Genomic DNA, 15,983 nt, shown 5'->3' on the forward strand with positions numbered 1-15,983 from the left:
ACTCACAAACACACCTATGCACACACAAATGAAGCAAGGACAACAAGGGAACAATGACGTACCATTTCATCAAACCGACAGTAACTGTAAGAAAGTGCACTGAATAACAGTTCTGGGAAAACGATTCCTTATTGCACAGCAGGGCTCAGCTCAGCTCAGCTTACAAGTGCATATTTCAATATTAGTATTCATGACGTCAAGTTCTATGACTATATTTGTTTCAGAAAAATATGGTTATAACAGTAAATGTTGCAATGAACTATTAAATGTTAGAATTATCTTAGAATCTCTTAATATTCAAGATTCAGGCAAGATCAGAGGGATTATATGAAAATGTCACTAAATGTATACAATTACACGATGGCAGAGGTTCTCAATCCTGCTGTTGGGGCAATCCTGCTCTGCCTACCTGACTGACCTCCTTTGTAGCATTCTTCTTTAGCTGATTACACCTGATAGAGTTAAAGAAAAGTGTTATAATTATGATGCATAATCAGGTGTGCTACGCGCACTGACAGACAGAAGATGTGGAGGGCAGGGAGACTCCACACGCAGGGTTGAGAAACGCTACATTATTGGTTATGACATCATATTGTAACATATAATGTTTTATCAGGATTATAGATATGCCGTCAGGAATCTTCAGACACATGTGCATATGCAAAGCCATAATAATGTTTCTCTATTTAACAAATGATTTGTCTAAATGTGTATGTGTATTAATTTATAGTACAGCATAAACTGCACTGAAATCCAGAAGAAATTATTTACAGTAAATGTTTGTTTCATACAATTTGTCGACTTGGTCAATCTATGGGATCACTTCAGCCATTCAGCTGAATTATTACTCAATGCCATTACTCTGTCATTTTCGGAATTCTTTGACCGAAATACATGTCATTGTTCCAGAAACCAACATAACAGAGTGCCCTAAGTGGCTGGGTCTAATTATTTACTATACAGTCTGAAGATGAAGTTGTGATGTGAGGCACTGTTATAACAGATGAAATGACCATAGAGGTATTCAGTAAAAGCATAGAGATTTGAAATGATAGTATAGACATGTAAAATAGAAACTAATGAGTCCTTTCTTTTCATAACTTACAAATACAATGTATTTATAATGAAATAATTAATGACAAACATAGTGTCTCATACAGAAACTTTTATTAATATTCATAAGTATACAGTATGAACACAATAAAATACATTTGAATACATTAGTTCAGTTGTTGCAAAGTAAAAATAAGTCTGCTTTTGATCTGTCACACTGAAACACACACACACATTCACGCATGCATACACAAAGACAACACTTATGCAAAGACATGCACATGGATCACGCACGCTCCAGCCTGTGGCATGAATATGGCTCTATTGATGATGTGAACTTGAAAAGACATGAAAATATCTGCAAATGCTTCTGCACAAACAGTGCTTCTCATCAAAAAAGAGATAGAAAATAGAGACAATATTTGTCTTTATTTACATTTGTCATAACCATAGAAAAAAATAGAGGAAAAAGACAAATTTAAAAAGTGGGTCTTGGTATGCAAGTTACACACTGGTTGTTAAATAAAATATGTGAACAAAACATTGGTCCCCATATACCGGTGAAGAGCCATACATAAAACATTACCAATGCAGGTAACACTGTCAAAGTCATGTGACCTTTTCCCTGGAGCCATGAATTCTAGTAAAACAGACAAAAACACCAATCCTGAGACAGAAGACAACTTTGTCATAGACAAGTGAAAAATATTTTTATAATGTTTTTAACCTTGTTTTTTTTTCTCTCAATCTGGTGTGTCTAAAATGTAATTCATCATAAAATATTTTTTACGGACCAAATATATGGATATGAACACTGTAGAATAAACTACAAATACCAGTTATGAACTATCCAGAATCAATTACAAACAACCCTTCTCATATAAATGTATGGATATATATTTATATACATATATGTATATGGTTTTCTATTTTTAGACACCATGAGCAAGACCTAGCCATTGAGTTACAAAAAGTTATCAAGCCTACACACCAGATCACCAAAGATGTTTTTTTTTTGTGTCTAATATATGATATATATATACACAAAGTGCAATGAGGCACTTTAATATGAACATGTAAGATTACAGTGCAAAAAAAAAAAATCAGTAATGCAGCTGTAACAGTTCACTGGTACAGTGTGCCACGCAGATGCACTATACTCTTTACGGATACTTCGTCAGTATCACACATCTAACAAACACTTACTACATTTTGAATTTGCCTTTGACAGTGGAGCAAGTGATTTGTAAATATTTGATCTGATAGAAAGATTAATGCTGCAGTGAGAATATAGGTATCCACCAGAGGATATGTGATAAAGTTGGGCTTTATTTTATAAAATGCTAAAAATAAAATAAATATATTATGGGAATCAGTATTGTCATTGTTGTCACTGCAGTTGACATCTTCAAGGCAAGGTTGAAATATACAGTAGCATATAAGTACAGTTAACAAAGCACACAAAACATATGCACAACCTATGGTCTCTTTAGGGTGAGCACATGTTTGCAAACTCCTGTCTTCAGACATAAGCACACTTACATTTACACAGACATGCATACATTTCCCAAAGCTCACAATGACAAAGACACTGTACCATCTAATCTTGTCTAGTCAAGCTTTGACGTAAAATAATCCAGTAATCCAAACAGCTTTCTGTGAAATACAGTAAAACATGCTCACGTCTCACGGTCAGGATTTACAATAAGTCTTTGGTGCGTCTTGGTCGTAATTGCTAATGCGGCATTTGCGTTGGCTGCTATCTAAAAATACTCTGCAGTACTGGGAGGATTCACCTTTTTGGATATTCTCAGCGCAGAGGTAAACTCATGTGCTAAGTGGCTGATCATGTGTGCCAACCCCAGGGGTTAATCCTCCTAAGCCAAACCAGACAAAGGTTACTCCCTGAGACAATCTGATCCTTTCGCCCTACCCCTGCTGGCACAAGAGGGTCATTGCTTGCCTGTGAGGTGACTATTAATTTGTGAACTTAGAGTGATGGAAGAATAGCCACTTGTGTCACTTTTTTAGAAGCAATAAATCAAATTCAAGGACAGCTGTGGAAGAAATAAAAACATACTTTCATAGACATTCAAACTTTCTATTAAGATTGTTGTCAGAAGGCAGTAGGGTCCAGAATGCTTTCGAGACATTCTTTCACCAAAATTCAGATGAAGTAATCATCTAAAAACACTACAGGGGATATCTTTAGACATTCATGCTAAAACTCTTATGACAAATGACAGTTCAAAGGAGGTTCTGTTCTAAGATTGTTTTGATTGTTTGGTCCTTCAACATATTTGCAATAGGCATGGCCACAACCTCCCCTTTATTGGTTGGGGTGTGCAGCTCCCTCTGTTATCTCATGAGGTTTATTAAGAAGTTAGGAGTGCTATTGTTCTCGGCATATTTTGGGTCTTCCCTCTAAGAGGCCATTCACCAAAAGGTAAGGCTCACAGTATAGCCCCCTGCTATGGCCCCCTTTCCAGTATGAAATCAGATATGCTAATAGCCCCTCCTGACTCTGCGTGCCAGAGCAGTAGGAGCTCCATGCGCCATTGACTGCAATATATTTGGACTACGAATATTCCAGTTGAGAGTGTCAGAGTTGCATGTGTATGTCCAGTTCATTGTTTACTTGTTTTAGTTCTGAGAAAGTGATGTTTGGGTTCTTTCATTTTTCACCATGAAGGGGTAAACCTTGAGAAACTCAGGATAAGGCGAAGCAGGATCTGTGTGATGTATTACTCGCGTATCCAAGGTTCCTCCTCAACAACAGAGTACTCCGCAGGGGAGCCATTTGAGGTGACCTGAAAGCAATTATCAGGAACATCTAACTGTAGGACCAAGGCACAATAAATATTACATTTTCCTTATCAAAATGTCTATGATTTGGAGCAGAGAAGCCATTTGGGAATACTCGTAGTGTCACATCCATATCCTACATGAACCTTGTTGCAAATTTTCAGTGTTTCAGAGGATGCTCAGATAGCTCAGTCCATGAATTTGCTCTGTTATGAATAAGACTGACTAAAGTCTGCTATGCCACCTTATTTTTAAATACATTATGCTAGTGTCAAGTACAGCATGGATTCTCTGCCCAAAAATGAGTTTCTAAAAAAAGAACAGGGACTTGCTCACTGTCACATAACCACAGGCAAAGGATTTCATGACACCAAACACAAATAGTATGTTCACACTACTAGAACGAAGCGCAGTTACATAGAAAAATGCACGTAAGAAAATGATGTATATCAAAAACACATATAGAAAGCATGGAATATGGTTGTTGGTACAACACAACAAAACTCTCCCCAAAGATTGCACATATATTTGAAATTAAATGAAATAGCACCCTTTATGTCCCCACTATTCTCTCAAAAGAAAAAAAAAAATATTTTTGCAAAAAAGAACAAATGCACTTAGTGTACAATTACCTAAGTCACTGTTCTTCCCAAGCCACCGACAAATGCCCAAGCCAGCTTGGCATTTTCAACACAAATCATCATATCTATCTCCATAGGTGTCCTGCAAAAATCAATTGTTGTTGAACAAAATGCCTTCTTCATCTAACTTTGTCATACTTTCATGACATAATAGGTCATATTTGAACTAGTGATCTTTAAAGTGGACATCTTTTAAGTATGGTAACACCAAATGTAAGTGGTATAATGTCCTCTCCCTGCATTGTCTTTTTTTTTTATATTGATGAGGTTTTGTAGCGGGTGTTACATTTAGAGGGTTGCATAAAAACTGCTATTTCATCCAATTGGTTGACAATAAAGAAATTTGCATCTCTTATATCAATTCTTTTTTGTTCAAATATATCTGCATCCATTCACATAGGGATGTACAACTTTACATGAACAGTAAACATGAATGTGACGATGGACGACATGGGAGTCTCTACATGCAAGTCTCTATATCTGTGAGGGTGAATTGTACCTTGCAGTCCTCTATCAGTACTTGTGGGCAGGAGTGGCGGTGGGCATATACGTGCTGGTTGGTATTGTTTTCATAAAAGGACTGCGTTTTTGACATCTCCATTTCCTCCAGCTTAGACTGCTGTGCATCAAAAAGGTCCAACTCGTCTTTGGAAAGGTGGTAAACAATTCCAGCACCGTAGGAATCACCGACAACGTTCACAGAAGTTCGGAACCGATCCCTGTTTTTTTTGGGCGAGACAGACAAAGACATGTTCCACAAGACCTCAAACTAAACTGTCTGTTGAAATTGCAATGGTCTGCAGGTCTGTTTCTTTGGATGGCACTGCACTACACCCAACTTTACCAAGAACATTCAAAGGTCAAAAGTTCATGAATATATGTCGCTGCTATGAAACACTCACATCAAGTCAATGTACAGCATTTATTTATGGTCAGAAATTAGAAGTAATAAAAAAAAACACTCAATTATAATACAAAATATAGAATCAATCCTTGTAAATCCCTCTAAATAGAAATAATTTAGCTGTATTTTAGGTACACGAGGCCGTAAACCTAAAACTCCCCCTTGCATGAAGCCCATTCAAATGACTTAATGTACTCACAGGAGCCAGTCGACTGCCACCAGTAAACTGATGTCTGAGGTTGGCAGTCCCACAGCAGTCAGGATCAGAATCATGGTCACCAAACCAGCACTGGGAATACTAGCTGCACCCACACTAGCTAGTGTGGCTGTTAAGCTATAGTAAAAGAGATTGATTTGATCATGTCAATGCAAACACCAAAGATAGTCTATTATTAAAACATAAAACCCAGACAGACAAAACTATTAGCTTGTGCTAATTATTAACATAAACATTTGTCTTATGTTGTAGATGGCTTAGCCTGTAACAAAAGCCTGTAGCCAAGGACCTACCTGACTGTGACAATCTGACCATAATCAAGGTCAATTCCGTTCATCTGAGCAATGAAAATGGCTGCCACGGCTTCATAAAGAGCGGTACCATCCATGTTAATGGTGGCACCAACAGGGAGCACAAAGCGAGTCACTCTCTTGTCAATGCCAAGATTCTCCTCAAGGCATCGGAATGTGACTGGTAGTGTGCCAGCACTGTGGGGGGAAACGCATGGGAAAAAAACACATTGTGAACCAAAAATGAACTCAGTGTGTCAGTGTACAGATCAAACACCTCCACACTTGTATCGTTCATTTAATACATGTCATAAAAGCATTACAGGAATGCATGCCCTAGAACCCTTCTTTTAAAACACATTTCACATATCGTGTTAGATGATATGTGAAATAGATTTTGTTTGTTTATTCGATTTTGTGGTTGTTTGTCTTCAGTTTGTAGTTATCCTTCAGATTTTGTAGTTATTCTTTCTTCAACGTGAATTTAAGTAGACAGTAATGAAAAATAATGCCATTGAATCTCAATAAAAAGGGGTCCTCTAGAAACTCCTTTTGGCTCTACCCACAATCCTTTACAGAAAGCCTCTTTGTAGAACTCTTTTGTAACACTTAAACTTCAGAACACCCAAAGAAGTTTAGCACAACATTTCTCACAAAAATTACCCATTTCTGGCAAAAGGGCTAGTTGAGAGTTGAAAAGGCAGAGCCTTGAAAGGTTCATAAACATGGGCAGGCTGCAGAGCACAGGTAAACCAAAACATTGACTTGCATTAAAACACTATGAAGCATATTTTACCTGGATGCTGTGCCCAAAGCAGTGACCCAGGCTTGGAATATTCCCATGAAGAACGTGTAGGGATTTTCTCTAACTATGACGAAGTAAATCAACGGCAGGAATATAGCACCATGGATGATGAGACCCACGATGACTGTGACCATGTACAACCCCAGCTGACGTGCCACCACCTCCAGGTCAGCAATGGAGATGATCTTCCCACAGATGAGACAGGCAATACCAACAGGAGAGTACCTACAAGATTGTAAAGCAAGTGTGGCAGAAAGAGTCAACTGGGGCTCTTTACTGAGTCATTTAAAAAGTGTTTGTTACATTCACAGCCCCAAGTCCCTGAGGAGCGGATACATTTTACTAGACAGGTCTGGTCTGATCAGTAAGCAACAAGTCAGAGAACTGAGAGGTTAGTCAATAACTTACAAATGCCCAATTAGTATCAAAACTACTCCAAAATAAAGAAAAGTATGAGAGGAACAGAGTAACAGAGTGGTCAATAGAAAGATGACTGATGTGACATGAGAGACTGACCACATGATCGCGCCAACGAGTCTCATGACGATCTCATTCAGGCAGTTGAAGAAGTCCAGCATCAACTTGGCTTTCTCTCCCATCTTTCCCATGATGATCCCAAACGCAACAAAGAAGCCAATGATGCCTGTTTCCAGACAAATCCGGGGAAAACAATAGAAAATGGGTAAATGGATGAGCATGAAAACTGAAATGGAAGACTCAAAGTCATGAAGCAATGTGTGCAATTCCACCCATTGGATTGGATTTCCACCAATACATGACACACTCACATGGCAGTCACCAGTAACACACACAGACACCTGGTCGCAATGCCTTACCTAATACATTCATTCCACTCCTGAACAGTAACACACACAGACACCTGGTCGCAATGCCTTACCTAATACATTCATTCCACTCCTGAACTGCAGAGTTTTTTTGATAGAATATGTTGGCGGTGACCTGGTAACATTTCGTCCATTCCGCATCATGGTAGGGGCAGGAATTTCAATCTTACTCGTTACAGTTGATATCTATGGAGAAAAAGAGAGAGGAGATGGAGGAGAGAGAAAATACATGGAGAGATGAAGTTAGAATGCTATTGTTGTATTGCTAGTATTGTTCTTAAATATGTTGTCATATATGTTTTTTTACATTTATTATAAAACCCTTCATTTTTTAAAGCATATGTTTGGCATGCTCAGTCAATCATCCACATGGTGACGGATTGAGATCTGTTTTGTGGTGGTTGTGGGACAGGGCATAGGCAATTTAGCATCTTTGTGCATGTCAACCATTGACATCAAACACCATATTCCAGCTAATGCTTGCTACAGCATCTCTAGGTGTGCTACCTGCTGTCTCCCCTGCTGTCATACGTGTGACTGCGTAGCAAAATCAGGGAGTGTGGCGGAGTTAATTAATCTCTGACATTGTCCATGGTTTTGTTGACATTTCACAGTGACATTTGGAATGCACGGACTATGCAATTACTGGGTTTATTATACGGCTCTTTAGAATGTTCCCAAAAAGTTCAGTTGATTTGAATGGGCCACCCCAACGTTCAACTTTTCGTCAAGACGGGATTTATTTTTCGATAATGACCGCCGGACTATACATTATCCCTTACTAAACACACTTGAGGCATATCACAGCCACAGAATGCACAGTTTCAAACAATTGCATTATACACAGGAATGCAAATTGTGGTAGGCTACAGTGTAACTGATAATACACAAAAACTGACACTTGCAGTTTCCTAGGAGAGGTTAGAGCACAGAAGAATGCTCTCAAGAATGCGGGTTCGCTTAAGAGCGTTAAAACTCTCAGAACCGCCACTGCTTAAAAGCTATCAAGAGGGCAAAGGCTTTTTTGATGTTATAGTAAAGAAAAACTTGCATGTTGACACACAAGTGATCTGACAAGAGAGGCAAGGTTGACAAAGAAAGAGTAATAAATAACAGGCTAAATACATGTATATTTGGACAAATACTTGACCACAACAGGGTAGGCCAATGGCACCATAAAAAACCAACCTGCTGGAAGCAAGCCTGCACCAGATTCTCTGGAAAGAGGTTCCTGATGAGGTCCATGAAAGCGTCTAAACTTGACACCTCGTCATTCTTTCTTCCTGAACCAAGATTTGCTTTCAACTTAGGGTTGCCTGGGTGAATGGCGAGCACCAGGACCACCCCCAAGATAGCAGCGATGACTGTGGTTGACATGTAATACACCATGGCTCTGGTTCCTAGACGGCCACTGTTCTTTGCATCCAGTCCTGCCAGACCTTCATTGACACAAAGAAATGGAAATGTCTTGTAAATGTGTTTTAAAAAAAAAAAAGTTAAATAGCTAAATAGTACTAAATATAGCAGTTACAAAAACATAAATTCGAAAAAAAGATTTGATAAGTCATACTTGATGGCTTTGGAGGGTGCACATACCTGTGATTAAACTGGAGATGATGAGAGGTAAGATCAGCATCTTCAGCATTCTCATCAGGATCTCTCCAGGGAAGCCAATAACCATGATCACATCAGGTGGAAGTGGCGAGATATAGCGCAGTAGCCCTCCAACCACGGACCCAACGATCACACCTAACCAAGAGGGATTCCAGACAAACATTTGAGCAACACAGCATGAAAAACCTGGAATGGCCTGAAACTGACCTGAAAATCCAATATAGACCTATGACAATAGAAATGTAGTAACAGTAGGCAACTTTGCTTCTCCAATAGTGCTCATTGTTTTATTCAGGGTATCATCATCATAGCCACTGGATTCACATGATGCATAAAATCCATGTTTCAAACAAAAGCCATTGATCATGTTCTGATTGGACAGGCTGACTGTACTCCCCTAGTCCCCCTCTTGATGTAATTAAGCATGAACAAGATATTACTTAGGATGTAGTGTTTCAATTAAATCTGTTACCAACATTCTTCAGTCACAGGCCAGATGCACAATATTGGATGCAACCATGGACAACTGAGGAATTTGGCTGAAATGTGAATGGGAACCATTCCAAAGTTGAATTTGGTTGGGTATTGACATTTTTTTGCATTAATCCATCACCTTGTGGAGTTAGAGCTAAAGATAGCAACATTGATTAAAAATGAGTAAGACTGGTGAATTGGGCTCTTTTAGTGTTTGTAGATTGTAGGAAGAAAGCCAGCTTTATCTGTGACAGAGTTTCAAATAAAATGTCAACTTTTTGTCCAAATATGTGTGCTGTGTGTCTTTTGGCTCAGGGAAACTACCATACGTATATTTCATAAATCATCAATCAAGACAAATATCTTAAAATCTCAAAAAGAAAGCATGAAATACTTTGTCCACTTTCCAGAGCTGTTTAAAAACACCAGCAGCAGAGTAAACTAATTTCGGATGCAATCATGATGCAATCACGAAGGCATGATGAAGCAGAATCTTCAAGAAGCCCAGGAAGCGTGTGCCATATTGATATTCCCCATGAAGCCAATGATATTTGGCGTGCATTACAGGATGGTATAAGGCAAAACTAACATTGTCTGTCACCACTAGATGTTATATTAACATGAGTCTGCGCAGACCTGACTCTTTTTCCATTATCCGATTAACACTGTTTATTTTTAGCTTGATGCTCACCTCTTAGGGACATTAATAGCTCATAGAATAGTTCCTGTCTATATAAAATAGGGGCTGTATTTGCACACGGTAGCACTGCTCAGATATGCCTTGAATTGTACAAACCTAAAACCAAACACACACTGGAATAGACCACAAAACAAAGTTCACAGTGATCCTTTTGAATACAAACTTCATTTCTGGAAAAGATATTTTCTAACACGTTTCATAAAAACAGAAATCTGGCATTTGTACATTTTCTTGAGCTTTTACTGAATGGACAAAAAACAATTGGATGTATTTTGTGAATATACTGTATATATTTTTTGATGCAACACACTTGCAGTGTTGCATCGTTTTGAAATATTCCACAATAAGCAGGGAAATTGGTCACAGGTGACGGTTTCATGATTGGGTGTAAAAGTGACAGGTCTATGCCAGTGAGTAAACATGCGCTTAATTGACTATCGCTAAGAACGATAAATAAATTGTAGGCTACAAATGAAATAATAACAGAGTATTCTACCCACAGACTATCAAGTCTATTAAGACTAAGTATATTTGCAACAACTGATGAAAGTACATCGCAACGTGGAATGATAGAAACTGCCATTTCCTGTTTGTTTGGGAGATGGTCTTGAGTTAGGTGAGTTAGGAGTCCTCTCGACTACTTCGTAGCACTCCTAGGTGCTAGTTTTAGTGCTAAGGGGCTTTGTGCATTCCTGTATAAAAAGGAGTACCAAAGTTAAGACTAACACGCCCATTATTTTTAGGAGTTTCTCCTAAATCAGCAAGTTAGGAGCTACTTTTAGCCTTAAGATGCTTTGTGAATACGGGCCCAGATCTGTCTCCTATTGAAAATGTATGATGTATCATGAAGAGGAGAATCAGGCAACCATGGTCTGGTGAGCAGCTAAAGCCTTGCATCAAGCAAGAATGGGCAAAAAATCCACTTGCAAACCTGCAATGATTAGTATCCTCAGTTCCTTAACTATTAAAAAGTGTAATTATAAAAGGATAAGGTGATGTAACACATGTAAACATGCCTCTGTCCCAACTGTTTTTGAGTGTGTTGCATGCATCAAATTCTAAATGTGTTGATATTTACTAAATACATTTAAGTTGGTCTTTGAAAACACTGGAAATCCTTTCTTTGTACTTTTGTCAGTTACACAGAGGTTCAAGAGAATTAACAAATTACAGATCTTTGATTTTATTGCATTTTACAAAATGCTCCAACTTTTCCGGTAATGTACATTTGTACATAGTTACTACATGATGATGTGTATTACTGTGAATAGTTGAAGTGTTCCACAAATACTTGGTTTGAAGTAGTTACACTGTTTTGTGTGCCTTTTGTTTTGCTATTGTGCAGAGTTTCATTTCATCAGTAATCTCCTTGTGAATTCTTTCTTGTTTTGTTCTAGACTTTTGTTGACATGTCAGATTCTAACAATGTCCACAGGCAAACTATCTTTGTTTAAGACTTTATGTATCTTGTTTACATATCTTGCAAAACACCACAGTGCAAGACTTAAATAGAGAGAGAAAAAGAGTGAAATAACACTTGGCACAGGTCAGTAAACACAACACAAAGCACACCTCATAAAAGAGCACTCACTCAGTAACATGTGTAAACATATGATGAAAATAAAATGAATGGCCTGAATAATGCAAATAGTAGCCTACACTTCATGTAGAAATGTAAGACATCCTTTGCAGAGTTTGGATATTTTGGAAACATGTTGCTGTAGTGCACTAAAAGTGTGGAAGACAAATGAGACCGACCAGGTGCACAATGACAAGGCAGTAATTGTTTAAGAAGTGTATTTTTGGTCTTGACTGCATTGTTCATTGCACAGCAATGTACCAGCTGTTGTGGAAGCTGCTATGACGTGTGAATCAAGTATGATGGACATCTACTGCTACTTTCAAAGACAGAAACAGAACAGAAACAGGACAGAAACAGAACAGGAACAGAAACAGGACATTCAAAACACACAACTGAAAGGTACATACCGAGGATTGTTACTGTTAGAAGAAGGTTCTTCTTGAGCGCAGCACATATGCCAAAACACGCAGGCTCGGGTTTCTCCATCGATGGTTCCAGGTGGTTCTCGTGCATCCTGACTTCAACTTGCTTCTCCATAGTCTTTGCACTGGAGAAAAAAGGGCAAATATTAGTCCAACTCCAACGCATCCATGCATGTTTACATGCAACATTAACAAAGAAAGAACATTATGCCTACTCTCCATGCACAGGATAGAGTAACCTGATGACTATTTGCAGAAATGTGCTCATGATTATCTGAAAACATTTTACATAAATTATCTTGAAATATCTCCAAGTGTTAAAAATATGCTAATGCTATCAATTCAAACCCTAAATCGTTAACTTTGCTACACAATTTGTGTTGTGTATATGAATGGCTTTACTTCACTTAACTTTAGTCTAATATTTGACTGTACTCTGTCATTACATTATGATATACATTATATATTATTATTATACGGCTCTTCAGAATGTTCCAAGAAGTTCTGTTGATTTGAATGGGCCATCCCAACGTTCACAGGTCTGTAATTTCTTTAAATTAAACGCTGCAAAATAAAAAGCGGGATAATGTATAGTCCGGCGGTCATTATTGAAAAATAAATCCCTGCAGGACGAAACAGGATTTATTTTTCGATGATGACTGCCAGCCTATACATTATCCCTTACATATACGATAAACATTAAAACATAACATATTTTCTAAACTGAAGCAGAGGCTGACATGTAGTCATCAGAGAAAAACCTTTATGTTCCCAACTCAATGCAGAAGATCCTGCATATGTAGAAAAGAGGCTTTTTCATCTAGATTGATCTCATATTGTTGATTTGAATGCAGGTTCTGGTTGGTGTAATAGTACTCTATCTGCAGCTTTTATGTGCTTAAGTGTTCCTGAGTGATCCCTGTCCTTTGCACAAGCTGGAGGACACCCTGTGACCGCCCCATAGTTCAGTGAATGGGCTTCCAGGTAATCCCATGCCTTTGATCACCTCTCACTTTCAGGTCATTCCCTTTCGAAGACACCTCCAGCCCATGCCCAACCAGAGATGGTAAACCTTGTCACATGACACAACAGCAAGGAGACCTTCAGCTTTGTTGTGATCTGGCCTTAAACCTCTTAGAACTGCACCCCGCCCTTACTGAGTTTAACCTTGGCTGGTTACGTAACTATTCACCTCAGTAATTAAGCACAGGTATGGAATCATGCACTGCACACTTGGCAGCGTTTGGGTTACAAAAATGCCCCTTGGATCTTCTGCCGTCAAGGGGGCGTTTGCATTGATATTCTGGTTTGCAGTTGGGAATTCTGTTTGAAAACAATGGCTTTTAGTTCAAAGTCAATGTTTCAATATAGAAAAGATAATATAAATGTTATTACAGTGTTTTTAGTCTGTGTTTTAGTCATTAGTTTTACTCTGAGCACACTTTAAAAGTAAAGAAAACCCATGGAGAACATGCACCTTGTGCACTCCTCAGATTCCACACACTTCACGCGGCAGTACAGGATTTAGGAGCTCAGTGGTGCAAAGTAAATCAGAGGCTGTCTGATACACCTTCCTCCCACTCTAATGGGACGTAAGCTTGTTAACTGTTTAAAATTAGAGAATGAAAGACTACAGTGGCTAAGTGTGTTGTGTAAGAGTGGGGGACTGCCCAGCAAAAGTCAAGGGTTACCTGTTGCAGTAGCCTACGACTATAACTCAGGGCTTTCCATGTTACCATTCCTAACTTCAACCAGTATGCAGCCTGGTATTATGCTATGTTATAGATATGTTATAGATAAGATATGTTAAAATACACTGAAACTCAGTGAACAATCGGTTGTACATACGTAGGCTATCATAAACACTGTTTATGGTCAGTGCAAATACCCATGCTGCAATGATCACTAAACATCACGCACTATGCAATGTGATCAAGGCTCCAGCCTCGAGTGAATAGATGCTGATGCCATGATGTGATCAATAATGCATGTAAGATTGAGTGCATGTGTTCAGTGGATGCTGGGTGAACTTCAAGCTAATTCTATTAAATTTCCAATCTGCTCAATGGTCTCGGCTGGATTGCTGTCAAAATCCTACGCATCAGTGATGTTGCAAGACTGACGCAGAGAGGTCATCGATTTGAAGTCTGGGAAGTGACACTAACAGCTTGTCGGAGGTTAATTTTAGGTGAGGAATGACCTCTGTGGCTCATCCAAAAGGTCAAACAACATATCATTATTGCTGATACTCGATTCAAACACAATCTCTACAGAGCCTGCACTCAGTCAAGTTAAAACAATTCTAACATTTCCAAAGCTAAATGTATACACTAAAGATTATCTCACATTACAATACATTGTCAATTATTGGAGGAATTCTCCACATCTATTCTTCTTTATTCCTGAAGCACCTGAGACTAAGCACACTAATTGAATTCAACTTTTTGAAAAAAGAAACTGTAAATACTGTCAGTGTAAAACTTGATCATCTTACCTTGCTGTCGTTTGTTTTTAGGGAAAGTGACTTTGAAATGAATTAGTGCGCGGCCATAAGCCACAATGATGTAGCAAAAAAAAAAAAAAAAAAAGAATGTCAATGTTATGGTTTATCCATCTAGTCACTAAGTCAGAATCCTTAAAAGTCTGGGTATTCCTGAACCAATAGAGAACTACTGTAGGACGGCAAGAGCCTGGTCATCAAGATGAAAATAATTCTACTTCACTTGTAGGGAAGAGTCCAGACAGCGTCCACATTTAGCGAAGCAGTCCGATTCCCACACAGTGCCGGTGAAATGGTGTATGGCAACATGAGAGCTCCCCAGTGAGCCACTGGACTAGGAGGGAGGAGTCTGTGCCTCAGATTAGGTGTAAGTACAGCAGCAGGTGAGTCTCTGCGTAGCTCCCCTCGGAGATCTAATCCCTCTAAAAAGCGTGCTCTGAAACGATTCCCCTTTGACTGCCTGATGACTTCCACAAGATGCTAAACACACCCAGACCCCCCCCCCCAAAGGGCCCGACAACACACCCAGACCCCCCAAAGGGCCCTAAACACACCCAGACCCCCCCAAAGGGCCCGACAATTCTGCCTTGGGGGAATGCAGATTCAGTGTGTGAGTGCAACAAGAAAGAGCTATCACTGATAGTCTAGTAAAACCACTATTGCATATCATTCATGTTCATGAACATCTCTAAAGTAGCTTTGCCAGTACTTTGATCTGTCCCTCCATCACTGTGTGAACCTGAGACAGGACTGGGAAAGAAATCTAGATCTGAGTTCAGTGCAGAGTTCAATACTTTTTTTTTTCATCAAAGACTTGCCACATGGGACTTTTTCAGTTAGTTAATGAGTGATGTAGACATCAGAATCAGAATCAGAATCATTTTTATTGGCCAAGTATATTTACACATACATTAAATTAACTTGGTGTGGACATATCTGCCTCCATAATCCCAAATACATGTTTTGTGGATGTCACTGACCAATCATTTTAGACTCAACTTACCCAAAAAGAGATGAAGAGAGTACAAGGATTCAGTTTTGGTATGAGAGATATGATTTGATGTCCTTAACGGAACTAATTATTTAACTAAAAACATTGATCTGGATCTTGGAAAAAGTTAAATAACTAAA

At 38.7% G+C, this 15,983-nt stretch overlaps 1 protein-coding gene across 2 annotated transcripts; it reads right to left on the reverse strand.

Annotated features, from left to right (window-relative positions):
• Positions 1-1,150: 1,150 nt before the first annotated feature.
• On the reverse strand, positions 1,151-15,210 carry slc1a2a (solute carrier family 1 member 2a). Of its 2 annotated transcripts, none has more exons than XM_012814810.3 (11): positions 14,847-15,210; positions 12,338-12,477; positions 9,157-9,309; positions 8,749-8,999; positions 7,614-7,746; positions 7,232-7,358; positions 6,707-6,940; positions 5,914-6,108; positions 5,603-5,737; positions 4,999-5,218; positions 1,151-3,863 (listed from the first exon to the last, which is right to left on the reverse strand). In XM_012814810.3, the coding sequence occupies exons 2-11, from the start codon at positions 12,465-12,467 to the stop codon at positions 3,798-3,800; spliced, it is 1,644 nt and encodes a 547-aa protein (XP_012670264.1). In that variant the 5' UTR covers positions 12,468-12,477; positions 14,847-15,210; the 3' UTR covers positions 1,151-3,797. The 2 variants fall into 2 exon arrangements, with proteins under 2 accessions (XP_012670264.1, XP_031425541.1); XM_031569681.2 differs by having other exon boundaries at positions 1,151-4,581.
• Positions 15,211-15,983: the final 773 nt, after the last annotated feature.

Source organism: Clupea harengus, chromosome 6, assembly GCF_900700415.2.
Source record: "Clupea harengus chromosome 6, Ch_v2.0.2, whole genome shotgun sequence".
NCBI lineage: Eukaryota > Metazoa > Chordata > Actinopteri > Clupeiformes > Clupeidae > Clupea > Clupea harengus.

Excerpts from the sequence above, each read along its gene's own strand:
- slc1a2a (XM_012814810.3), bottom strand. The coding sequence starts at position 12,467 with ATGGAGAAGCAAGTTGAAGTCAGGATGCACGAGAACCACCTGGAACCA. Across the intron at positions 7,747-8,748 it reads TGCAGGCTTGCTTCCAGCAG|ATATCAACTGTAACGAGTAA; the intron begins GTTGGTTTTTTA and ends TTTTCTCCATAG. Across the intron at positions 6,941-7,231 it reads CTCGTTGGCGCGATCATGTG|GTACTCTCCTGTTGGTATTG; the intron begins GTCAGTCTCTCA and ends ACAATCTTGTAG.